The sequence below is a fragment of the Numida meleagris genome, chromosome 17 (genome assembly GCF_002078875.1).
Source record: "Numida meleagris isolate 19003 breed g44 Domestic line chromosome 17, NumMel1.0, whole genome shotgun sequence".
NCBI classification, from domain to species: Eukaryota; Metazoa; Chordata; class Aves; order Galliformes; family Numididae; genus Numida; species Numida meleagris.
Window position 1 is genome coordinate 3,141,617 of NC_034425.1, and position 26,099 is coordinate 3,167,715.

A 26,099-nucleotide genomic window follows, 5' to 3' on the forward strand; every position below is an offset into this window, starting at 1 on the left:
AGAAGACCTCTAGATCATCTAGTCCAACCATCCACCTACCACCAGTATTGCCCACGAAACCACATCCCTCAGTGCCACATCTCCATGGTTCCTGAACACCTCCAGGGATGGTGACTCCACCTCCTCCCTGGGCAGCCTGTGCCAATGCCTGACCACTCTTTCAGAGAATAAGTTTTTCCTAATATCCAAGCTGAACCTCCTGTGGCTGAATACTCATGACAATACAATGTCAGCTTAAAAACTGGCTACTCACTGGTAACCCTGTGTTGATCATATTGCGTTTTGGCTTGTTCATCTCATTGCATTCCCACCTGAATCTGGGTTTCTTTATGATAACTGATGAAAATTTCTCAGTTTTTGAGCATTCAAGAATTCTTTGGGAACACATTTGTCCCCTATCCACTCGCAGAGACAACTGTACTGCAAGAAGCGCTTTTCATCATTATCAGGGACAGAGCAGGAGCAAGCTGTATCTGAGATTTCCTTTTGCTGATGGTTAGCAGCTACAGAATGACATTCAGTGGGAAGCCAGAGCCACATGAGAACGACATAGCGTAGAAGCATAGAATACCCTCAGATGGAAGAGACCCACAAGAATCATCAAGTGCCACCCTGGCTCCGCACACTACCACCAAAATTTAAACCCTGTGTCTGAGAGCAATGTCCCAATGCACCTTAGTCACACTGCTACGGCAGTGGGAGCACTGATTGTCTGTATCCATTGTGCTGAGTGCCCACGCTTCCAGCAAGGCTACCATGTGTGATAACATCCTTGACATGGCAGGGTGAGGAGCAGCTCTGAGAGCACCTTTCCTCAGTTGACTGCAGTGAGACGTGGGTGCTTCTATTCACAGGTTAGGGTTTGTTCAGCTGCAAGAAACTGTGGGCGTTACATGTGTGAAGTCAAAACCTCTGTTTATAAATCTTTCCCCCCTCCCTTAAGTTGCTGGGGAGAGGGAGCTACTTTCATTTAGTAAACTGCTGGTGTAGCTGGAAGACAACAGGCCAAGTTGAGGCACAAGGCACTTTCTTTGGGTCTTTAACTCATCAGTCAAGTTAAATTGAGAAGATCAGCTAAAAAGACCTTTGAAGATGCAGAAGACGTCCCCTCTCCCATTCGTGCATCTCTTTCTTCTGCTTCTCCCATTCTTCCCTGGCCAAAATGGTACGTACAACATAGCTGCTCTTACATTTTGCAAGATTAAGTATTTTCTTCTCCTTTCTTCCTTTCTTCCTTTCCTTCTTTCCTTTTCTCCTTAGTTTACCGTCTGGATAATTCACCACTAGCAAAACCAGGTGGAACTCTGAAAAAACAAGCTCTGAAATTTTAGAATACATTTTTAGAAAAAAAAGCAGAAAAATATTCTACTTTGAAGTTCGGTTTCCTAAACAGAAATAACCCTCCGTAGAAACAGTGGAAGTTGTTTTCCTAGTAATTCAGTGTGAATTGTATCTGTATTTCAAAGCTGACATGTAGAGCCTACTACTGGATAGAAATGAACATTGATATTTGGTATGGATGTGATCATGGAAAGTGTAATAAAGCCTTACTAGAAAAATCAGATGTTGTGTATTGTAGCTATTGAGAGCACAAGCTGGAGGCACACATGGGGAAAACAGGATGTCTGAGGGGAAGAGATGGAGGAAAAAGATGCCTCTAAACAGCCAGATAGCTCTTTTTTTTTCCCCCCATGATCTCAAGTCTGTTTTCATTGATAATAAGTGGAAAGGATGGTGACCTGCTAAAAAAATCTTTTCCGCAAATCAGCATATTTGAAACGAAGATGCTTTGAAACTGATGGTAATATTTAGAGTGGTTTTGTCATTCTTTAGCTGCCTGTTGTTAAGGAATTCATACTGATTTCTGCAAATATAATTTAATTCTTGAACTTCTTTTTTTAAAACTCTAATTTTTTAGAGAAAATGATTGATTGACTGTGGCTGCTGCCATTAACTACCTGGGTTATTACATCACATAAATGGGATTCAGCTTAGAAGTGCTGATTTTAGGCTGATGGGGATGAGTTCCTGAGCTTTCTTTCCCAGGTTGTTAAGTCGGAACACTCTGCATTTCTCCAGCCTTCTCCATTGCCCAGTTTCTCTGCTACTTTGGAAAGTAATTGCTGATGACTCATGGATTGCTTTAACTCTCTAAACATAGGATGCAGAATGTCCTTTGATCTGGGCAGATTGGATTAACTTAGTGTATCTAAATACAGATGATGGATGATGTCGTCTATCTGTGTTTGACTTCTGTGATTGTTCCCTTATTAAAGTAAGTTGTTTTAAGTATGTAGGGTACTTCAATCAGCTTATAAACACTGAACACTCAAGTCCTTCTATACAATATGCAATACACTCTATTTCATTTTTCTCTTCTTGCTTGTAATGCAACTTTCTTTACAAGTTTGCCATTTGACCTCTATTTCTCACTGTTCACTCTGTAAGCACTTCTTGTTCAGTTTCTTGTTATTTTCAGGTCATTAGAGAACTTAAATGGACTCCTTATGTGTATTTATACCTTTGTTTCTTAATATAGTCTGTAGTATTATACCTTCTGCTGCTCTCTTCCTGACAGGCTACATTATCGAGTTTCCTGATTTCCTGCTAAAGCTTAATTTTTCTTTGAAATCCAAAGTTTTCTTCTATTCTCTGCTATTTTGTCATCCCTTTGAACTCCAGATTTAGATCCTCAGCCACCTCCCATTACTGAGCTCAGTTCAATGCGCCTTGCATTTTAAGAGCTAATAGTGGGAACCTATATAAAAAAACTAATTTTTTTTGCATGAGTGACAGAAACCATTTTTTGGGGGGCCAAAGTCTTTTAAGCTTTGGGAAGATACTGAGTCGCGCAGGTCAATGGGAACAAAAGGCACTGTAGGGTTTAGGACAGCCAAAAGTCTATATATAGAGAATAGCAAGACTAAAGTTCAGGCTTACAGCTGTTCTGCTGAGAGATGTAGTTATATTTGCAAATTAATATATATGTACATCAATAAATCTGATATTACAATTTCCATTGCGTTTCTTATTTGTAGGTGAAGAAAATAAATATATTGAGTGGTCAACAGACATTATCAGTGTTTGGGAAGGAGACTCCGCTCATATAACTTGTTCAAAGAACAGTTCAGAAGTTGAAGTGGGAACATACTTGAGGACTAGAACGCCGCCAGCCAATATTGTATATGTTTCCAGCACGAATACATCATATATTCATCCGGATTTTGCTAATCGCACCAAGTATTTAAACGAAGAAACAAATCTCAAAATCACTGTGCACAGTGTAAAGAAATCTGATTCAAATATCTACCTATGCACGAACTATATTAAAAAAAATGGCTATCATGTCAGGCGTGAAGGGAAAACAATTATTATGGTCGTGAAAGGTATGATGGTTCACTCTATATTATGAATTAATAAACACAGAGATATATTTTAAATAAAAGATTGGGGAAAAAGCATAGACGGAGGGACAGTCTAACACAGTGTTACAGATGCTTGCTCAGATAATGTCTTGATTTGAAAGAAAGTGTAGATCTGTTCCTTGAAAAGATGAAGAAAACACATCAGATAGAACATTACCAAGAAAGCCCCTAAAACATCAATGTGTGATTAATTTAATCCTTGCTACAGATTTTCACATGAGTCAGAGGCATTACTGCAGAGGTTTGCAAACAGTGAGAACTCATAGCTGTTCTCACAACAGTCTGAAAAATCTGTATGAACAACTGGCAAAGCAATGAACCTTTTTCTGGTAGCAGCCTTTCCAAATCTTTTTTGTTTTTACTATTCCAGCTTGAATGACAAAGCAACAATCAAGAGAAAGCTGATGCTAGGTGCTGGGCAGAGTTTGTGAGCTGAACATCAGTGGATACAGGGATTTGTGTTTTATCTCTTTCTAGAGAAAACTTTCCTGTTCATAGTCATTTCTGGTTAGGAGAAGAATTTTTCTGTCTTTAGAACTTTCTTCTTTTCTTTTCTGCTCTTCTCTTCCCCTTCTCCCTTTTTAAATTTTTTTTTTCATTAAAAGAAATTTTTTTTTCATTAAAAGAGTGTTGAGACTACAATATTCTTCAGAAGATTATTCCCAGATATACCTACACTTCTGGTGAAACCCTCTGACCTGAAATATCTTTACCAAAAATGACAGAGTTTTCTTTCTTTCCAGTCCCCAAAGCATGCAAAAATTAACTTATTGCTGGATCAGTAATGGTCATTTAAATCTACTTATCATGTTCTTCCTTAGCTTCTCTTTTCAGACTTCTTCACTGTGTTTTCTCAAATGAATTCCATCTTGTTGGCTATATACTGTTTCTCCAAATTATGTTCTAAAATTATCTTTTATACCTTTTCGATTCTGAACCTCTTCTCTGAAATGATTGCAACCTTTCCAGAATTATCATTGCACAAAAGTGATGAGTTGTCTTTATTCTCTCATCTACATTGTTAACGATATCATCAAAAGGTGCAGAGTATACTGTAAGCGTGCAGAGATGTAGCCTTAAAAAAAAAACTTTTTATCAAAACTTCTGTGCTTTGTACTTTTCTCTATTTGTTCCCTAGTTAGAATGCAGTGTGTTGTATGTGGTAGCCATTAATCTCTCTTTTGTTTTCAGCTAAAACCAATGGGGTCATTGAACAGTCACCACTATCTGTCAGTACTCGACAAGGGGAGTCTATCAACATTACCTGTGTGCTGAAAAACTCGCAAGAAGATGAAGCGTTCATCTTGCTCAGGAATCACATGCAACATGAAAAAGTGTTGTATGTTTCAAGTCAGAACACTTCTACTATTTTTCCCACTTTTGCTAATCGCTTGGAGTATTCAAAGCAAGAAAAGAAACTAGTGATAACTCTCCACAACCTACAGAAAAATGACACCGACATATATGTATGTGCTGCAACACTGAAAAATTCCTCTGTCTCAGTGAGCGAAAGTGGCACCATGGTGCTGGTTAAAGGTACTGTTTGTTTAATCATAAATAACTGTTGACATGCTAGAAAAGAAAAGGTGGAGTAAAAGCTTGCAGAACTTCAGGCAAAGCTGGCAGAGCACTGCTCCTTGGCCTGACATTCTGGGAAGGTTTGAGGAGAGCACTCAGACTCCTCTGCACCATTGTACTCCAATTCCTAAATAAGCACTGTGCTTCTACCTGCCACTGAACCAAAAGGAGATTTTAAAAGGGGAAACTGACTATCATCACGTATCTTAGCAAAGAAAAACGTCAAAATCAGACAGTAATCACTTCACTGTGTGAAAAGTCTGTCTGTTTTAGAAAATGAATCAGTGCTTTTAGCATCAGTTCTATCACCTTAATGGGACATGAATGTCTTTTAGAAACCATTCACTACATGAAGTCTTTGTGTTTAAAAATAGGTAATGCTAGGAAGTACAGAACGAGCCCTCAGGCATTTACTTAGAGCACCAAAGATAACAAAGATGATCTTGTGCACCCTTATTATATACTGAGCAAACTGTAAGCGTATTTTACAGAGCCAGGTTTTTGATCTGCAGGTTAGTGTTGTAACTATTTTTAAGATGAAAACAGCAGTATAACACTTGATCTTGATGTTACTTGTGCAGTTTATCCCTGTGCACTGGACTTTGATGGGATCTTTGAGCAATTAAACTAAGGTTTACACAGATGCTATGAGTTGTGAAGGATCTATTTGCAGTCTGCAAAAAAAGATTGCGTTCTCATTCTTTGCTGCTGGTCACAATTGTGCAACAACTCAGTAACTCGAATTGGGGAAAATGACAGCTGCTCATCAAAGCAGTGAGATGACCACCAGATGAGATGTTAAGTTATTCTGATATGGATAAATTTAGGTTTTAGAGAACTGTAACCCTTCCCACTCGCACTGTTCTGCACATTGTAAATAATGCAAATCACAATAGCCTCTTTTGTCTGTACCGCTTGCATCTTTCCAAGCTAGCTGTTGTGTAATTCTTACCTACAGTGGTGGAGACCTCTGTATTACTGTGACACTGCAGTAAAACATTTTCTGTTTCCATTATGAGCATGTGGTTCTGCTTATGATCTGTGGTACAGAAGCCATCACCTTCACAGAGTGCTCCTCAGTTGTGGCTCACAGTTATCACTTGCCTCTGGGAGGGAATCAGAGGGAATGACAGTGAGACACTGACAGGGTGACAAATGTGGCTGTGTAGTATGCTGATCCCATCTGATTTCCTGCTGACCAGAGCCACCCCTAGACCTGAATAATTTTTCTATAATAAAAAAAATCTGCCTCTCCTCATATTTATACTACTACTAACACAATTTCACATGCAGGTGAGGAGCAGACAGAATGCAGTATAAGTTCCTTGGCCATCTATGTTCCTACCATCGCGGCAGTGCTGCTGTTATTTGCACTGATATGCTACATCTTGCAACATGTCGATGTAAGTATGCTGTTACCATGCAAAAGCAAAACTGAATCCGTGGTGAGTGAATAGGTGCCTTTTCAATTATAGTCAAAAGTACTGTATTAAATAGCAATTGAGTCAAGCAAACAGTTGATAAACCTAAGGCTTTGTATTGTCTCCTCCTTGCCCTTGTTTAACGTCTGCAAGCTGTAAGCTTTCGAAGGTAAAGAATGTCTTTTTATGTTTCTGCAGCATTTAGTAAACTATGAGATAGTGGTTGCTTTTCACTAGGGAAACTTGGGTAAGTTCTGCAGTCAACAACACAGCCATGCATTTTATGTATTTCCCCAAATGGGGCAACTCTTTATTCTGCTTTGCTTCTCTTTAATTTGTTGTCAGCCATGACAAGAAACTTCATTGGGATTTTTTTTCATCCATTTTTTTTGCAGAAAGTGCCCAGAATTTTACTTTGGTAGGTTCTTATATTCCATAAACAAACAATGTTATCAGAGTAGGATTCACAGGTCAGACTCTTGTCCTGTAGCTTCAGTACAGCTAAAAATGTTAGCATTATATCACTGTGGAAAAGCCAAGGCTGTGGGAACTGATATCTTGTGCAACAAACGTTAATTTACAGATAAGCATTATTTATGTTGGGGCTGCAGTTACATCGAAATCTTGAAGGAACTTTTAGTGGGATTGCATAAGACTGACAATGCAGGGTGAAATGATTAGGTCAGAAGTTTCCACCTAAATCTCTAAGACATCATTGTATTACAAGAGAAATTTAGCAGTATGTTTTTTCACAAGCAACTGGACTACTAGGAGGTAAGCTGGCTCCATTTCAAGCTCTCTTCTGAATGGCTGCTTGCTTTGTTTTGCAGATGAAGAAGTATTTCCAGAAAAAGAAAATAAATGTAGTGTATGAAGATATGTCTTTCAGTTCTAGAAGCAACACCTTAGTCAGAACTAACATGTATGCAACTGACAATTAAGCTGTTGTGAGCTGGGACCACGCGTGGATCGACTGTTACTTTTCAGGTGTCTCTGAGAGCTGCCTTGGCAACTTGATGTGGTAGTTGAACCAGAAATGCTATTAACTACCTTCTTGAGCGGAAGGAAAAAGCTGTCTTATTTCCGAAGCTGTTTTTACTTATTTTGACCACTTGTGATATACCTTTTACTTTTTTATGTATAGAAAAGATGGAGAAATGCATGTAACCTCCATAAGTATTTGCAGCATGGTGTCGAAAGCAGTATTTTTGGAGTGTACATTTGGCTATAGGCAATATATGAGATTGTTTCTTGGACTGATAGATAACCCTTACGGGGAAATTGGGATGGTTTGAGATGTCTGGTTCTGAGCTTTAGTAATTGCTCAGGAAGGCCATAACAGGCTTGATTAAATAATATGTAATAGATCCATGTACAAATGGAGTACATCTTCCTTGCAGATGTACTTCCTTCCATGTGGATCTGCTCAAGAGCTGTGATAGCTAACACTTCTCACAAGTTAAAGCAAATTCTGAAGAGAATTCGCAGACTTGGGAACAGAGTGCATTAGCAGTGAAGGGCTAGAAATGTATGGGTTTAGCTATTCCAAGTTTAGAATGGTCCAATAAAAATGCAATCAAATGTAGCTATTGAATTAGTGACCATGTCGGAGACATGGCATGGGTGGGGTCAGTATCAATATTGTTGACATGCAAAATGATTAGACTTGGCACATCATGGCATTGTAGTAAAGCAGAAATACGTGACAAGATGGTGTTGCCTCAAACTCGAGGTGTCTTAAAAACCACACAGCAGATTGTATTTCTCCAGGCAAGTGACTTTAGATGGTACAATACAGGGTTAACTAATCTGGGATAAAACTAATGCCTGCATTCCAGCCTGGGCATGGCTAAGCCTGATCCAAAATTTCTGTTAAGGGAGAGTTTAGCAAAAACTCTCATCAGCTGTACCTTTTAGTTGGTAATGATTTCAGGTGAGCACAAGTCTCCACAGCTGAGGAAAGGCAACAGCTGCCCCCAGGAGTGTTGGGTTTTGCAGAACTGGGTCAACAGTGGAAAGACAACACTTTACAATTTTGCACGCCCAGAAGAATATCAGTTTGCCTAGTTAAGAGGCAGGATTGACAGGAGTGGCTTATGGCATCTGAGGACACGCTAGAACTGGAGTCTTTCTTCATTGATGTGTCTGTTTATTTTTTGAGGGACTAAGGTTTGTTTGCCATCCATGTGTGTGCTTAGCTGGAGTTGAGCCAGGCACACGAGATCTTCCATGACAAGTCTGCTGCTTGGGAGAAGTCATTTCCTTTCAAACATCACTCGTAAAATGCTGTGCACCAGATCCGAGGGGGAATCTGTTCACCCAAATGGCTGGTGGGTCTGGATTTCCCTTGTCGCAGAGCAGTGTCTGTTGACTGCAGATCCTGCAATTGTCATGTGGCTTCACATGGATAAACTGATACCTGTGATCTGGGCTCTGGGGTTTTACGCAGTTACTTGCTACTTTTGTACGTGTATTAAAGACTGTTTCATGTATCTTGCAAATGAATGCTAGATATTTAATGGACGGTTTTGTGTAGATTATATTTTAAAATGGAGTGAAAAAAGGCTTTTTTTTTTTTTTTTTTTTTGCAAATTACACCTAGCAGCACTTCAAATAAAGCATTACAATCATTTTCCTCTTTACTTACAAAGTCTTTTTTTATTATTTGTTTTAAAAATCACTAAATCGCTCATCACTGAACTAAACACAGAAGAACACTCTGAACGTTGTGTACTCGCGCAGTCCTTTAGTGGCAGGTAAGACAAGGCTCCTAAAATGCCTGAAGAGTCAAATGGTGTTGGGGAGGAAGTGGCACATCCCTTGGACAGCCCGTTGTCATGATGGCCATGGGGCTTGCTAGATGGCTAGAACAGGAGATGGCACCCTGCCACTGTGGGCTCTGTTTAATGTTTGTCTTGTGCCTTTGCCTGCCTTGTTGCAGGATTGCTGAAGGAAATTTCAGAGGAAAACAGGCAAGGTTTGGGAATAAATTTGCTATTCGTGTTCCCACAGTAAGCACCTGAGATGGGTGGCCATTTTGTGAGCTGATGACAGCTGTGGATGAAGGGTGCACAGTGGCTGCCAGCACTGCGCTCGAGGTGGGCACGGCTGTGGGGTCGTGTGGCCAGGCAAGCGCAGCCCCAGTGGGGTCCCGTATCTCCTTGTGGGTTCTAGTGCCCCTCAGTACAATATTGTCCCCAGCCCTGCAGCAGGCCTCGTTTCCATGGCAACAGCACAGGGCCTTGTCCCAGGGACAACTGGAGCCAGGATAGAAAGCCCTGACTCAGGGCTGGAGCAAAGCAAACTCTGAAGGACGAGGGAGGCCTTACAGCCACTTCTTCTGAAAAGAGAGGAGCACCTTGGCGCACCCCAGAGCTGCTTGAAGAGAACCGTCATGGCTGTCAGAGAGGAATGGGTTCCTCCACTTTTGCCTGTCTCTGACAAGCTCAGCTCACATATGGGCGTACATGTTCTACAAATTAGATACTGTATGGGAATTGCTAAGACACGGCCTGAACCAATGATTGAGCACCTGGTGAAGGGACACAGCCAGTCCTGGGAGCACAGGTGAAAGCAATTCATCTGCATGACTGGAAGGAGTGGAACCAGGTTCCAGCCCTCCCTAACCTCATTTAAAAGCTGGCTGCCACAAGGGATGGGTTTCTACCTGAAGGTTCCCTCTTTCTGGAGTGTTTGGTGAGCCCTGATCCTTGGGACAGGTAAGCAAATTTTTCTTTCTTTGTCTGGATTTTGTCCATCACCCTTTTTTGGGGGGTAATACAGAACTGGTTATCTGCCATTGCCCTTTCCTACAGATGCCAATCTGCAAACTAAAGTGCCTATGGTCTGTCATGTTTTGTCACAAAATCTGCAAGCTGTTTTAGGCTGCTTCCTCTAGCTAAGAGTCAAACTAGTGAAATGCCTGAGAATATTCAGAGGGTCTAGTTGATAAGATCTCCAAAATTGCACATGTGAAATGGGATCTAACAGGGCCCTGCTGGAGCCAATGTTAGGGTTATAGAAGAGGCTTTCCTCCAGAGCGTGCCTGCCTGGGAAGGATAATAATGCCTTACCCTGCTGAAGTTTTGAACCCATCTTTGTCTTGTGTGAATGAAAGGCTTTGTACTTCAGGGAAAAAAAAAAAAAGGTAGGGGTTTAGAAGAAAAAGACATTTTGCAGGGCACATTTACAGAAAGGTGCTGTATGAAATTTCAAGATAAACAAAGTGGCATTTAACACCAGGTTTCTGTAGCAATGCTGTAGTGCAAACGTGACCACAAATGTGGAGTGGAAAAAAAGAGCTGTGAAAGAAAACATTGGAGGTGGTTTCTTTGGTTTAGTGTACATAAAACTAAGCAAACCATAGCTGAAGGAAATGAGTGTGATACATAGTGTGACATTTCTTTAGTTCTACTAATGTGAAGAGGTAGAAAAACAAAACACTCAACTTTAACTCAAGCAGTAGTGAATGAAGTGCTCAGAAAGGCCTGCTGGGGAAATAAGCTCAGCAGCAGTCGGAGGACAGGGTTGAGTGTTTGGGTGTTTGAGAGGGTGCCAGGAAGGTGTGCAGATACAGCAAGGACTCAGAGCTTCCCTGGAAGGCAAGAAAAGTATATTTTCCATCTCCAAAGCAGATAACAGTATTCTGGGGTTATCCTGTTGCCTTTATTGTTGTTCAGTATTCTGTCTCTGCTCTGGAGAGGTATATATTTATCAAGGAGAGGCAGCAGATGTGTTACAGAGCTCTGAGACTGTGCCAGTAGCTGCAACATTGAGAATAGTATCAGATTATTAGAGCACTTCTCTGCCACCTTTCTAGGGCTGAAGGACAGAAAGTGCAACTGGGAGCAAAGGAGTTCCAAGAGGCAGAGCAGAGAGCTGCCGGTCTAGTTTGAGTTTACCAAACAGGAATGGAGAAAACAGAGGCAGCTGAGGAAGGTCAGTACATGAGAGGCAGAGAAAACATGACAGGCAAGGCACAGGCCATGTCAGAAGTGACTCAGGGAACTCCATAAGTATGGAGTTGACTGGGCCGAGCTCTCAGGAAGGGGAGGGCTTATCAGAAATAATCCCTGGTTACTCACAAAACTGGAGAGAGCAGCCAGCATGTGTGAATTACTTGTGGAGTTCATAGATTCAGTGAAATTTAACAAAGGAAAGAATTTTAACCTTTTCACTAAAGCTCCTCTGACACACACTTGCTTGAAATCAGATGCCAAGCAAGAGCACGAGGAGGCTGTTAAGCAGGATGAGTGATCTGTGATGGAGAAAAGAGTTGGCTGTCCATATGGCAGAGTCCTGCTCTGTGCTGGGAGCTGATGGATCACCTGCCACTTCCAGGCAACCACAAGGACAAGTAAAGGCCAGCACTGTGCTTTATTACTCCTTTCTGTTAGAAAAGAAGCAGGAGAGCTTTGCTTTTCAGACATACTCTTTCTCTACATATACGGCCTTACAACTCTCAGACAAGCCTTGTGAGACACCACAAAGACCAGTTTAATTGTCTTGGTTTGCATTTGCATTATGTTATCCATGATCAGAGACATGATTGACAGCAAGTTTGTAGGTAAATGACATTTAAAGTATACAAGTATGTTCTTATGTGTTTTTTAAGGATAGATGGTGAGATCATGTGATGTCCAAATGTCCATGAAATAAATGTATTAAGAAATGTGATCTCTGTAGATATCTCTGCTACTCTAATTTGCGTGCATTAGTATGCTCGTAGTGCAAGCTCTTCTAGAGAGCCTCCTAGAAGTGGAAACAGTCGGTGACCAAACTCTTAACAGCCTTTGGGCTATAGCTCCTAATTTGTCAGAGCTAAAATGAAAGCCAGAGGCCTTCCTCAGAGGGGCATTTGTTTCTTCCTTGCAGGAGCTGTTTAGTAAATTTAAGTGTTGCATGCAGAAATAGATGGGAAATAGTGCTACTTCTTTCTTAGCCAAAACAGGAAATAGAGGAGAGTTTCCAGGAAGTTTTCAGCTCACAGAAAACTAAATGCCAAACCAAGGCTTTGCAGCTTGGACTTGTTCAGAATTAGGCAAGCTTGGAGGTATCCATCCTTGAAAGCATCATTTTTTTTAATCATGTTGTCTCTGTTGTCCTGGCTCTTCTTTGTTGGGAAATCTTACTGCTATGATCATGGCAAGTTAACAAATTGTCTTTGTTCGTGTGGCTGGAGGCTGAGATGGGCTGTTCTCCCAGTGCTATTATTCAGTGGCAAGCTCTAACACTTGGACCTGAGGGCAGAATTTTGGTGGGAAAAAAAAAAAGAGGCATAACTGGTTGTAATTAATTATATTCAATAGTGACTTGTCTTCTTCAGCTAGATTCTCTGAAACAACTGTAATGCCTCAAGATAAAGATTGTGGTCTTTGTGGTAAAAATGCAGAAGTCTGGGTGCTGCAGAGATGCTCAAGCTGTTATATTTTACCTGCTGCTTATCGCTGCTACTGGGTGGGCTCTCAGCAGTCTGGCTTGTAATCATCCAGACAGAGAGACTGAATGTTCTGGCCGGACATTGTGGTTCCTGTATATTAGAAAGCTCTCCCATGCTGCTGCAGTGGAACAGAAAAACTGCCCCGCTGACCCCTCTCTGGACTGGGATTGCATCAGTGCTGCCACTGTCTGTGTTCTGCTCTGTGTTACAGCTGGCTGTGGCCATTAGGCTAGTTGATGGAAACAGCCACTTGGAGGGCCAAGGTGTTGCAGACCAGCGCACGTAGAAGATGTTCTCTGTGGCTTAGTGGTGAGCATATGTCACATAATAAAAAAGAACCACATATACACACCTTGATAGGCCTCCCAGGCTTACCATGGCCCCATTCATCTCTACAGCTATTGCAAGCTGGGAACAACTGCAGTCCTACTGGCAGTGGTCAGTGTTTGATCTGCTTGATCTGCTCAGAGTGTTATGCATTCACTAATTAAACTCATTTTCTGTCTTTTCAATTTAAAGAGAAGTTGAGGCACTAGGTAGCTGATGCAACTGGACCCAGGTCCCAAGGCAAGTAAAGTCAGGTGTTAAAGTAGTTTTAATTCCTGCATGTCATGCAAATCTACCAACATAAATAGGCCTTTAATATTTCTTTTCTGTTATTATGTGGAATGATGTAGAGAAGGGTGGTCATAAAGCCACCAAATATTAAGGTTTGATCACCACTGACTGTCCTGTCCAACAATCAACCCATCACTACCATACCACTGAATTGTGTCACTCAATGCCACATCTACCTTTTTCTTGAACACTTCCAGGGACAGTGACTCCACTGCTTTTCTGGACAGCGTGTGCCTGTGCCTCACCACTCTTTCTGAGAATAAATCATCCTAATATCCAACCTGAACATCCTCTAATGCAACTGAAAGCCTCTCTCAGCCTATCAATGTTACCTGGGAGCAGACGCCGACCCTCACCTTGCCACAACCTCCTGTCAGGGAGATGTAGAGAGGAATGAGGTCTCCCCTGAGCCTCCTCTTCTCCAGATTGAACCAGCCCAGTTCCCTCAACCGTTGCCCATAAGACTTGTGCTTCAGATCCTGAACGGCTCCGCTGCCCTTCTCTGGACATGCTCTAGGGCCTCAATGTCTTTTCTGAAGTGAGGGGCCCCACACTGAACACAGCACTGAGGTGCAGCCTCACCAGAGCTGAGTACAGAGGAATGATCCCCTCCTGCTCTGCTGGCTGCACTATTTCTGATACAAGCCAGGATGCCATTGGCCTTTTTGGCCACCTGGGCACAGTGCTGGCTCATGTTCAGCCAGCGTCAGCTAACACCCCCAGATCCTTTTCCTCCACACAGCTTTCCAGCCTCTCTGCCCCAAGCCTGAAGCAATGCCTGCAGCTGTGACAAAATGCAGGGTCCAGCACTCAGTCTTGTTAGTCTTCATCCCATTGTCCTCAGTGCATTGATCCAGCCTGTCCAGATCCCTCTGTAAAGCCTTCCCACCCTCAGACAGATTGACACTTCTTCCTGGCTTGGTGTCATCTGCAAACTTACTGAGGGTGCACTCCATCCCCTCGTCCAGGTTATTAATAGAGATATTAAACTGGGTCAGTGTGATGTGGCAACCAAATTTTTCAGCTGTAAGTTGGCATCACTTCAAGTCCTTTTCATGAAGAAGTTCAGATTTTTAGATTGTTCATCTACCTCCTAGTACGTGACTTAAAGAACCTCCTGAGTTTGCACCGTGCCTTATTTTCTGTGCAGCAGAACTTCTGGCATGTGCCGGTGGAAATGTTTGTGGGTGGCTGTGCTCTGTTCTCAATGGCTGGTGACTGGAACATTTCTGTTCCAGAAACAGGACCTTTGATATTAGAGCAGGGATTTTGCATATGATATTTATCACCACTTGTTACCTCTCCTGTTTAGAGGAAGAGCCTTTCAGTGCTCAGGCTGCAGCACTTTATAAGGGCATTTCTACACTATGCCTGTATGCCTTTCCTCTGCATGTTGCTGGATGGCTGTGGCAGCTTTAACTACCTTCTGAGCTTTGCACTCTGACCACAGTTAGACCACTTCTTAGGTGTCATTATGCTTAGGTCTGGCCTGCATATTGTGAGCGAGGTATTGAAGGGTATCTCAGTATGGAGTTCATGTATGAATGAGCACTGCCCAAAGATTGAGGCAACAGTGTGACCTTTCACAGGGCTATGCATCTGCATAATGTGTTTGATCCTGAGTAAATCCAGAGGCCTCTGCCAGGCACTGAGCACCAGCATGCCCCAGTTACACTGTTGTCAGTGCCTGAGCTTACTTAAAACCATGTGCCTTAACTGCTAAGTAGATGCACTTGCATGACTGAGCTCCCAGTCTGACTGTCGAAAAAGTACAGAGAGGGAAACACCACAGCCTGGAGTACTGAAAATGAAGCTGCTGAAGAAAGAGATTAAATACGAAATCATTATTGCCTGCTCATTTTAAGCAGAGCTATTTTAGTAATTGAAAACTGGTAGCTGGGTGGGAAAAATCATGTTCCTACGTAAATTGCTATCTGCCTGCTAGGATTAAGGAGCTTCAATGGTCATGTTTCCAATGTATTGCTCATACGGGGATATAGCAAAAAGGATATTTGTTGCAGTACTGGGTACTTCCAGGTATGAGCCCATGACTCCATAAACCAATAATTTGAAATGGGAAGGGTTTTCAAATGCTCAGTTGATTTAAAAGCTGTGCAATTACTTTTTGAAGCCACTCGTGCATGGTTCTGCTGTGCATTCTGCCTGCTGGCCCTGGGCTTCTTAACTGAGAGCACACCAGGCACTCTGAGCTGTGATGTGATGGTCGTGCTCTGCTGCTGCGGAATGGCCTGGCTGCCTGAGCATCCCAAGGTTCATGCTATTATGCATTAAAACCATATGAAAGAGGTTGTTCGACTTGAGTCATGTATGAGCCACCGTACAAATTATTTGTATCTGCCTGGGCAATGTACTGCCAGCTCTGAAAAATTCTCTATTGGTGGAAGTTGCTTTTTCAAAATAAATTTTAGGCGTGCTCAGCTATATATCCCATTTCAGAGACTCAGATTTACTTGCATTATACAGCTAGTTATAGAGAACATTTCAGACCAGCAGCAGGCAAGAAATTAATTCCCTACTTAAGGTTCCTTGCAGTTTAAGTGGACAGGCTTTGAGGCACAGCTGAAGCTTCCTAGAGTTCCCAGGGATTCACAATATAAAAGGGAGGCATGGAAGGAAGCAAAGCTGATTTGTTTGAACTGATAGCCATGATTTCCAGTTAAGTATCGCATTTCTCTTGGTGGCTCAAAAGCTGGATAATGCAAGTAATAGAAAAATGTCTTCTGGTTTTGTCCAATACTTCTTTCTTTGCTTTTGGGAGCCTTTCTGGCTATCAAATGCTAGAAGTCCTGGTAGAAATAGCTGCCTTACTGCCTCCTTACAGCAGGCTGTGGTGTTCAGTGGCAGAACTCAATCAGAGAAGTTCATGAAGCTCTGCCATATTCCGGCTGTGGCTTGGACTCAGGAAAACAGTTCAGCTCTGTAAGCTAACCTGCTACACTGAGTCATATACAGAACATGAGCTTGTGCAAGCATCTATACAGAGAATTTTTGGAGCTGAATCAATTGTGATGCATTGTCAATGCAAGGAGGCTCTGGAAAAAGAGGGGATTTTAATAACCTTGAGATGTTTGGAAAAAGCAGCAAGTGAAAGTGCTGCCATGCACCGAGGAAGATTCATCATAGTAGTGCTGAGTGCTAAATAGTGCTGTGCTCATTCACTTGTCAACAGTAAATCCAGCAGCTAGCATTGCTCAGAGCCTATATCATGTGTAACCTGGAAGTGGTCTCAAACCGAACTAGCAAGAGAAGAAGGTGACAGTATCATCTCTTGCAGCTCTGTTTTGTTTTTGATAAAACCTGGCACCCTGCATCTTGCATGACAAGATGTAGCATTCTCTTTATGACTTTCATTTGTTGAACAGGTGTCTGAATTAGCCCCTAAGGTCATTTTATCCCTTTCAATTATACTGCAAAGCCTGGAATCAAAATGGCAGGTAGATGCAGCACTGGGACAGTTCTACATTGTAGAATAAAGTGCTCTGTGAAGCTTATCTTAGCAGTGAGGTGAGTTTGTGGGAGTCAATAGTTGGATCTTTCTCTAGTTGCATCTAGTTTTCCTCTGCCTGCTTTTTTATGTTACCTATTTCCTTTGCAACAAAACAGGAGGTGTCACTAAGAACCACAGCAACAAGAAGTGTTATCTCTGAGCTTCTTCAGTTTGCTACTTGGAACTGAAGTCAGAGCTGCCCTGAGTGCTACCAAAAAGCCTGGCCAACTGGGGAGAAAGGGAAGGAGCATTGTTATGGTGAGATCCCTTACAGCTGGAGGAAAAGGAAATACCAGAGGCTCTTAGAAGGAAATCTGTACTTAATACTCTGTGGTTTCAAATGGTTTAACTGCTTTCACAGATGGGGGGGAAAAAAGCAAGAAAGTTTAAAAGATTTTAAATAAGGAATGCTATAGTAGCTGGCACCACTATTTAACAGGAAAAGCCTTGTTCACATATTGGTGTTTGATTGTGTAAGATTATACATGCTTTTACTCTATCTACACCGCTTGCCACTCCTCCTGGCTTCCTAATTAATGAGGGAGGGAACTGTCTGTGCTTAAAAAAAAAAAGGAAATGGAGAAAGAGACATTAGAACATCACCAAAGACATTTTCAAGGATGCTAGAGCAGTAGTAATAGGCTAGGGCCAGCAAGGAAGGTCATAATGTGGATTTTGAAATGTAGAGCTAGAAAGGAATCAGAGGTGATTCTATCAATGTGTCTGCTATGGAAAATAATTAGAGATACCTAATACCAGGTTTGTCTAACCTGTTCCTGCAGGCTTTGGCTGCTGGTGTAATCCACACAGTCCGTTCTAGAGTTGAATTGTCCCTGTAACTTCTCTGACCTGGCTCTGTGCTGAAAATGTAGTGTGGTTGGATGTGACAGGCAGTGCAGCTATTCTGCAATGTCAGCCGTAGGGTTTGGTGCAGAACAGGGCACTTTGCAGGTGCTGCTGCCTGAGAAGAGACAAACCTGTAACAAAACTTGCGGAGAACTGGTGGGAATGCAAGAGCGGTTGTACGAGTTGAATTAGAGATGTGCAGCTTTCATTTAATAAGACAACATAATTCCTGAAATAATCTAGGATAAAGCAGATAAATGCATTGTGTGGGGGGGGTGATATGCAAATAGGGTTGGGGACAGACCCATCCACCTGCAGGGGACATCACAGTGAGGAGGATGTGCTCCCATGGTTGGACAGTGACAAACAGAAGCTGACATTTGTGCTTTGCCATGTCAATGGCAGTGTTTGAATCTCTGGAGCTTTCCTCATGTACATATAGACACACGTGGATGTGAAGACATGCTCTTCACCTTCCATCCTGCGCCCATTCCTATCAAATATTCATCAGAGGAAGATTTCCATCTGTGCATTTCACATTATTCAGGCTCAGAAGTATTTCAGTGGCTTTCATGTTGCCTACAGGATTTAGATAGCAGGGATAAAACAGAAGTTTCTTTAATTTTGTGCATTTAGGATTTCCGCTTCATTAAAATTCTTCTGAAGATTAGTCTCCATGATAGATCTTTAACTTGCAGTCTTCCTCCCAGGAAAATAATGCCCACAGCAGAAAGCAGATGAACCCACTCCAGAGAAATCTCTGCAGTTCTACCATCGGCCACGGGTAGATAATGTTGGTGGCTGTATTTCTTTTCAATGCTTGCCTTACCCCACAGGGACTGCATTGAACCCCACTGTGCAGTGGAAGCGTGCTGCTTCTGCGTGCTCCTCCAGGATCAAAATATGAGCGCTCTTTTTTGAGTAATTTTCTGAGGTACTGTACAAAAAAAAACCCAGAATATTGAGCAGATTTGACCTGAGTTTTAAACTGCTAGTACTCAGCACTTGTTTTTACATGCAAAACTTTGGTTTATATGTTAGGGGCCTGATTTTTCAGAGACTGCAAAGCACCTGAGTTCTTGCTTAGAGACCAAGGATACTTCTGAAAGGCAGGTGTGTGCTATTTGCTTCCATAGAACTTGAATTCTGATTTGGGGCCAGAAAATATGGCCTCAAACTTACTGAGCAATATGATGATACTGCTACTCTTACTATCATAGAACTACTTGAGTAGGAAGGGACCTTTAAGGTCATCACGTCTAACTCCTCTGCAATGAACAGGGACATCTACAGCCTTCTAGGGGAAAAAAATCTGTAGCACATCATTCTCTGATAGGAAACAGATGGGTGATGAAGTGACTGCATTTTCAAAGCTGCCTTGCTCTGAGGAGCCCCCCTGGCAAAGGCAGGTGGGCTCTCATTGCAGGCTGCTCTGAGGAGCTCTTGGGTTATTTTGTTAGTGCTTAGCAGAATTTTCTTACTCTATCTGCTTATGCTGGATTCTGCTGTGATTGTGTCCTACTGGTTTTGCATTCTCAAATCTTACACTCATTTATCAAAAGTGTAAAAAAAAAAAAGAGCTACTCAAGTGCTTTTAACACTCAGTAGATAATGCAGGTTGTGTTTTTTGATCTGAAGGAAGCAGAAAACTATTAGAGCAATGTTTGTTTTCAAACCACAGGCGAAAGATAGCAGCTTTGTAGGCTGAACTGCGCAGCTTGTGGGCGAGCACCAGACACCAGAGCCTCAGTGACTGTCATTAAATCTCCCCTCACAATGTTCCTAGTCTACCTATGTATTTGCGTGCAGGTTTGGAAGATGGTGTTATGAATATCTGTGTGGATGCAGTAAGATTTTGTCCGTGTTCCTTCAGCCAGGCTGATTTTTTTGGAGCCTGCAGGAGTAGCAGGGTGCTTGCTCCCAATCCCTAGGAGCTGCATGTTGGCTATGGAAGAGCACAGCACTTCCTGCCTGGGCAGCAGTCCCTTTTCCAAGCATTGTTGGAGGAGCTGGAAGCTCCCCAGCAACACTGATGTGTGTGGGAGGGGGTGAAAACAATGCAGCAGCTTCCAATGGCTTGTTCCTATTAGCCTTTTCATGAAAGGACTTCAGTATTCTTTATGCTGAGATTGGAAGAGACTGTTGTTAATTAAACAATTAGCTGTTTAAAATGTATTTATTAAGGCTTAACAGCCAGGCCACAGATATGCATCAGTTACAGAGCCACAATATCTGCAGTAAATGTTTTTCACCCCATAATCAAGTATGGCTTATTAGGCAATGCTGGGAGAACAGTCATAATAAATAGAGTGGGTAAGACTTGCCTTTATAATTGAGATTTAATCAGCCAACTCTTGTATGTTCATTGAGTAATTGATTATTCTACACATTCATCAAGGATTAAAAACGCAGTGGTAGATACGCAAATCCCCTTGCATTAAACACATCTGAAATTCTTGAATAGCATTTAATGCTTATTAGCATTCTGATTCAATCTAAATGACAAACACATTGGAGATCTCACTTCTGGTAGGCTGCTTTATTGCTGTTTATCCTTTTTTTTTTATTTCCCAAGCTAAATTGCTTGTGTTGTTGCTTTGGAAGGAGATGCTTTGTAGGAGATGGACAGAAACATGCCAAAGGGGATCGAACCAGGTAGCTCACTCATTCTGGGAATGTGCAAGATGTCATCCTGGATTGGCTATCAGGAAATGTTTCTGTGCTGGCTGCTAGTGAGCAGACTAAACCGGATGGAGCAGCCAAACAGGCTGGAAGAAGTGGTAAACTCTCCCTAGGTGTCTTAGTGCTCTTCATGATCAAGCAAGCAAGCGAACAAGTCCATGACTTGTCTCTGTAGTTTCTACAAATGTGCATGTGTGCAGCAGGCTCAGGGTTTGCAAGAATCAGCACAAGATGTCCCACTGGCTGCAGTGGTTGCTAGAGAGAAACAACCCTGTGCATACTGGGGGGGACATCTATCTGAGGAAATCAGGTTTCCCTTACTCAAGGCATGCTAGTAGACAGGTTATTTTTGCGAAGGGTTAAATAAGCATGGCATGAGAATGAGAACATGAAACTGTGGGTAGTGATGACAGCTCATTTCTGAAGTGAGAAATATGCCAGACTAATATTCCAATTTAAAGTGAAAGCAAAACTTAAAAAAGCACCCAGGGCTGCACCTTGGTAAATCCACTTTTGCAGCTCATGTAGTGTCACAGGCAGTGCTGGAAGGAAAGTGTAGGGCTGTCACAGGTGGGGAGCACACTGAGCTAGTAGGTTTCTGTAAGAGTTTAGCTGTGTGTAGCAGAGCAATGGTAACAACAGAAATATCAGTATTTCACTTCTATGCCCTGATAGACATCAGTGATGCTTGCTAGATGGTGATGGCAGGAGCCAAGCCTGAATCTCTCAGTGCTAGGCCAATATGCAAAGTTAATTTCTGTACTACCAGAAGTGGTTGTGGAAACAGTACTTTCCAGTTTTTACAACTCGCTGCAGGGCAGGTCCTCTACATCTGCCCTCTGAGCCCCTTGTCCATATCCTGAAAGCCACTTTTCCAAATTCCAAGAGTAGTGAGCCAAATGGCTGCTGTGCAGCTTTTGCAATGCAGGCCGCTTGCTGTATTTTCCTTGTCATGATGAATTTCTTGCTAATTTCAGCTTGGACACAAGAGGGTGATGTTTCTTCAGGAATTTGTTTGCTGTAAGATGTGCAGGCTTCTAGGAGAGCATGGTTCTAGACAGAAAATAACCTCTGCAATTTATTTTTGCAAGTGGTAGGGCTAGCTTTGCACTTGTTTGACATTCATGATTTGCAGCAGGGCTGTGGTGCACCACTGGTGGGTGCTCCAGAGCTGGGTGGACACTAGGACTTGCTGTCCAAGCTGCTGCTCATCTCCAAGTGAATGTGCTTGGGAAGCTGCGAAACCATTAAATTTGATTGCAGTTTTTCCAGGTTTTCCTCATGTGACAGAAACCCTACTGAGGACACCTTTCTTCACATATTGTCGGAGATGTGAGCTGTTGCCATGTTTCTGTGGATTGTGGCAGTTCCCACCTTGTGCACTGCAAGTGAGACACAAGAGCCTGGGTGCTCACAGCTGACTGCTTCTCACATTTAGAGGCAGCACAGTGCCAAATAAACTGTTTCTGCCCCGGGCTGGGATTACAGTTCCTGATTTAGAATGGAGCAATGCTGAGAGAAAAGTTGTCATCAGGATGAGCACATCCTGTTCCTGCACATCCAGTCTCACTTGCAGCCTGCTGGTTTGGGGAGGTAAGGCTGGGGCTGGGGGTAGTGGTGGCTCTGCTGCTCAACTCCAGCCCATTCGTAGGCCTAACTTAGAGAGAGGACTTATGTTCATCTTTGGAAGTGCATATAAATTCCATCTGCTGCCATGAAGCGTATAGGAAGCAAATGGCAAACACCTCTGCCACCCACTTAACTCTTGTTGGCCTGCTCTCAAGCCTTGGATCACATCTCTGTGCTGTTGCTGCAGGTGATCCTTCAAGACTGGTTTGGTTTGGTCCAGCAGGTCTACCTCTGTGCTTAGATTGGAGACCCTGCTTGGCTCAGGAGTAAAAAATAAAAACCTGAGCTTCCCTGGGAGTAACTGAGAGATGCTCAGTTATGGCTGGCTTCTGGACCCTATGTGCATGAACAAATGGAAGGGATGGGATTTCTTAAAAGAAGGTCTGGCATCAGTGACAGCTGTTTGCCTCCCACCATATTTTGCTAAACCATGTGCCTAAAGCCAAACCAACCTTTCCTTATAAACCAGTGGCAGTGAAGGATTCTGAGCTGGAAAAGTGATTTTGGGGTAAATTCTTTAGCCATTTTAAGGACTCTGCAGCATCTCAGATCCTGTACTACAAAGTTCCTCTCATTGTGTCCTGTTCAGGGCATTCATTTTGAAGGATGCAGAAGGACTGCCAGGGGTCCTTGCTGTGCCCACAGAATTGTTCCTCCCTATGTGAACAAGGGTAATGCTAACTCTCACCCAACTCTTCCAGCACAGGCAAACATGGATCTGGGCTGTCTCAGAGTTGCTCTTTGCCTCCTCTGTCCCACAGTTGTGCCCAGGACCAGTAGTGTCTCATCCTCTGACAACAGCATCATGATGAGCTGAATCTCTGAAGCTAGGGACTGCTGGATGCCTCTCTGGATATGTAATCCCTGCACTTGGAACCCGCATGAGCCTATGCAAAGCAAATTACTGCAGACTAAATATATGTTCAGGATGTGTTGGAAGTTGGCAGTTTAGCTGCCTGGGGTAGCCAGGGGAGGAGGAGGGAAATGGTCAGCTTTCTCTTTCTGTTGCACTGGATGATGCACGGAGTCCTTTAAAAGACTTTAACATGGTTTTGGAAAGGAAGAGCTGGAGGAGATTCAGCTGTAAAAAGCTGGATGGAGGCTGAAGGGTGCAACGTGCCTGGGAATTGTGAGACGGGATCAGCAGCCAGCTTTGATCAGAGAAGATGAATTTGAGAGCAGATTCTTTCATAGCAACTCAGAATGGGGATTTGGCACCTCCTGATGAATTGGGAGAGACGGACTTCTGCTGTGACCCGTTCCACGATCACAGTTCACTTGTGATCCTTTGTATGAGTTATGCTGCGTGTTGGCAGCAGTTCGTGTCCTCAGAAGAACACAACCAAAATAAAGATCAGTTGCCTTGCCTTTTTTTACTGTAACTAATTGCTAATGTTGTTACAGTGGAAAGAATACTTTAAAACTGAGTTGGACCTTTGTATTTTAATTGACTTACTTTTGTGTTTCACCTGGCTTGCTCAGAAATTAGAATTGACTTTGCTTACTTTTTCTGTTCAGAATCACTTTCTGGCCCTTTGCCCAGACCAGAAAAGCCCCAGGCTCTCCAATACTGAATGCAGACTAGAAGTGGGGCCAAACTATTCTCTAAAATGTTCTGCTTTGGATAAGGAGATGGCTGTAATTGATTGAACTTTTCTTTTACTCTTCCATAAGCTCAAAAATCTAACCTGATGTCACTGGGGAATCTTGAATTTTTGTCAGTGGGCAGTGATTTTAATGGTGAGTCATGATTAAAAAAAGGGGAATTAAGAATTCTTGTTGGTATTTTGAAAGCAAATGCCCACCTGAACATTTTGTTTCTGCAAAGTTGAGTATGAGCCTCCCATGTTGGGTCTCAAGGTTGAAGTAACTTTTCCAGCTGAGCGCTCTGCCCATGCACAGTGCATTAGAATCACAGAATCATTACAGTGGGGAAAGACCACTCAGATCACCAAGTCCAATCCCAGCCCACCCCCACCATGCCCACCAACCATGTCCCCCAGTGCTACATCTCCACATTTCTTGAACACCACCAGGGACAGTGACTCCACCACCTCCCTGGGCAGCCTGTGTTTGCTTCAACACTCCTTCAGAGAAGAAATCTTTCCCAGTGTTCAAACTGAAAATCATTTCTTTGATGAATCACACTGGTTGTACTCGGCTTTCTCCTGTTACATGAAGAGAGGGTGCTTTGGCTCAGAGCTCATTCATGGAAGAGAAATGTTTGATCACATTTGTCCTCACCCTGTAGGTAGAGAGGGTATGTCAATAGATCTTATTTGAGGGCTTCAAAGATAACGCGCAGCTTCTGGAGCGCTGCTCAGGCTGCCTGCTATGTTCCCTGTAAAGACCACTCTGCAGTTGTACAAAGATCACTTTTGGGCTGTGCTTGTTGGGTATCCTGGAAAAAGGCATCTCGATCACCCCCACCCACTCAAAGCCATACCATCCATAGGCATGGCAACTCCACTGCTAAACCCTCTCTAGAGAGCAGGCATCCAATCATGCTTTGCTGAGTGCAGTGAGAATGTGGAAGCAGCTGTGTATGCTCAACAGACAAATCATGGAGATAGTCTTAAAATACTGTGGGTCAGATGGTATAAATCTTGCAATGTCACAAGAGCTGTTCAGGCTTTATCATCTGAGTCTTGATTTCTGTGTTCACCTGCAAAGTTCCCCAAGGTGACCCTGCTCTGGCTCTGCTGCTGGCTGACCAGGTCTTGTTCCACAGAATATCATGCTGTCTCCATCAATGCACGTATATGCTGGGTTCTGAGGGCACTGTCACATCTGTGCTGTCAGCTTGTCCCCATGCCCTTGCAGAGATGCAGTCCTGGGGCATGGAGGATGCTGTGTGCTGGTCCATGGGGTGGATTTGTGCTGTGCTGCAGGCACGTGGCTCAGCACACTGCAGTAGGCTGGGTCAAGTGTGCTGTAGGTGGTGGTAACAGCAGAGATTGCAATGCTCCTTATGTTACAGCTTTCCTTAGGCTATCAGCCAATTTATCTATAGCTGAATTTATCTGCCTGCTGGAACGCATTGAGCAACTAGTTATAAATGATAGACTTTGCTGATGTTGGCATTTCTTGTGTTGAAATCTTATGCTAGTGCTGTTTTGCTCATGTTGTTGCATGCTCACATATGTGGTTTGGTCTCCTTCATATACGCAAGTTTAACTTCTGAGGGAGGGACACCTCCTGTGTAAATACACACTGCGTTTAAAATGAATGTGTTTTTACAGGGTTAGTTCCCTTTCATAAGTGAACAGGACCACGCTTGCAGCCATAAATAATTTTAGACTTTACTTTGCTTGCACTGTGTAGGATAGAAATAGTAAACTGATATCACACAGTATCTCCCCAGATGGCTAAGGGAGCAACAAGAAACTTTCAAAACCTTAAAAAAAAAAAAAAAATCGTGGTCTTTTAAGAACAGAGCGAAATGGTTAAATAACAAGAGTTCCCCTTGCTCTGAGTGGTGTAGTAACCTAGACACACCACCATGCAGTTCCACCTTCGGCCAGTAGTTTGGGGTGTATAACAGCTTACTAACTTATTTTCTGATTTATCTGGCAGCAATGGATCAATCAGGAAAACTAGAGGGTGGGGGAAGGGCATGAAGATCCCATAGTTGCCGCGTCCCCTGGGTTTTGTTCCCAAGGGCAAGTGCTGATGAGTGTTCCCCATTTTGTTTCTTCCCTGATTAAACTCCAAAATCAAACCAAAGGATGCAGGAGAAAAGGGTTAAAGGATTAGGAGGTGGTCTTTGAACTGCCATGTGGCAAGGTAATGAGGTATGAATTATTAAAATGATTTCAATTATAACTGGCAGCCGCATGCACTGCTTTCTTCCTCTATTTAATAAGATAGGTTTGCAAGTGCTTGTGGCTTCTTGGAAGAGGCATATCCTTCCAGAAATGTTAGGTGTGTGTGTGTGGTGTAATTTGTCATGG

At 42.8% G+C, this 26,099-nt stretch overlaps 1 protein-coding gene across 1 annotated transcript; it reads left to right on the forward strand.

Annotated features, from left to right (window-relative positions):
• On the forward strand, positions 138-23,835 carry LOC110407428. The gene is made up of 6 exons (XM_021415140.1): positions 138-1,165; positions 3,039-3,386; positions 4,617-4,961; positions 6,297-6,406; positions 7,255-10,143; positions 22,908-23,835. Exons 1-5 carry the CDS (start codon positions 1,093-1,095, stop codon positions 7,363-7,365), a joined length of 987 nt encoding a protein of 328 aa, XP_021270815.1. The 5' UTR covers positions 138-1,092; the 3' UTR covers positions 7,366-10,143; positions 22,908-23,835.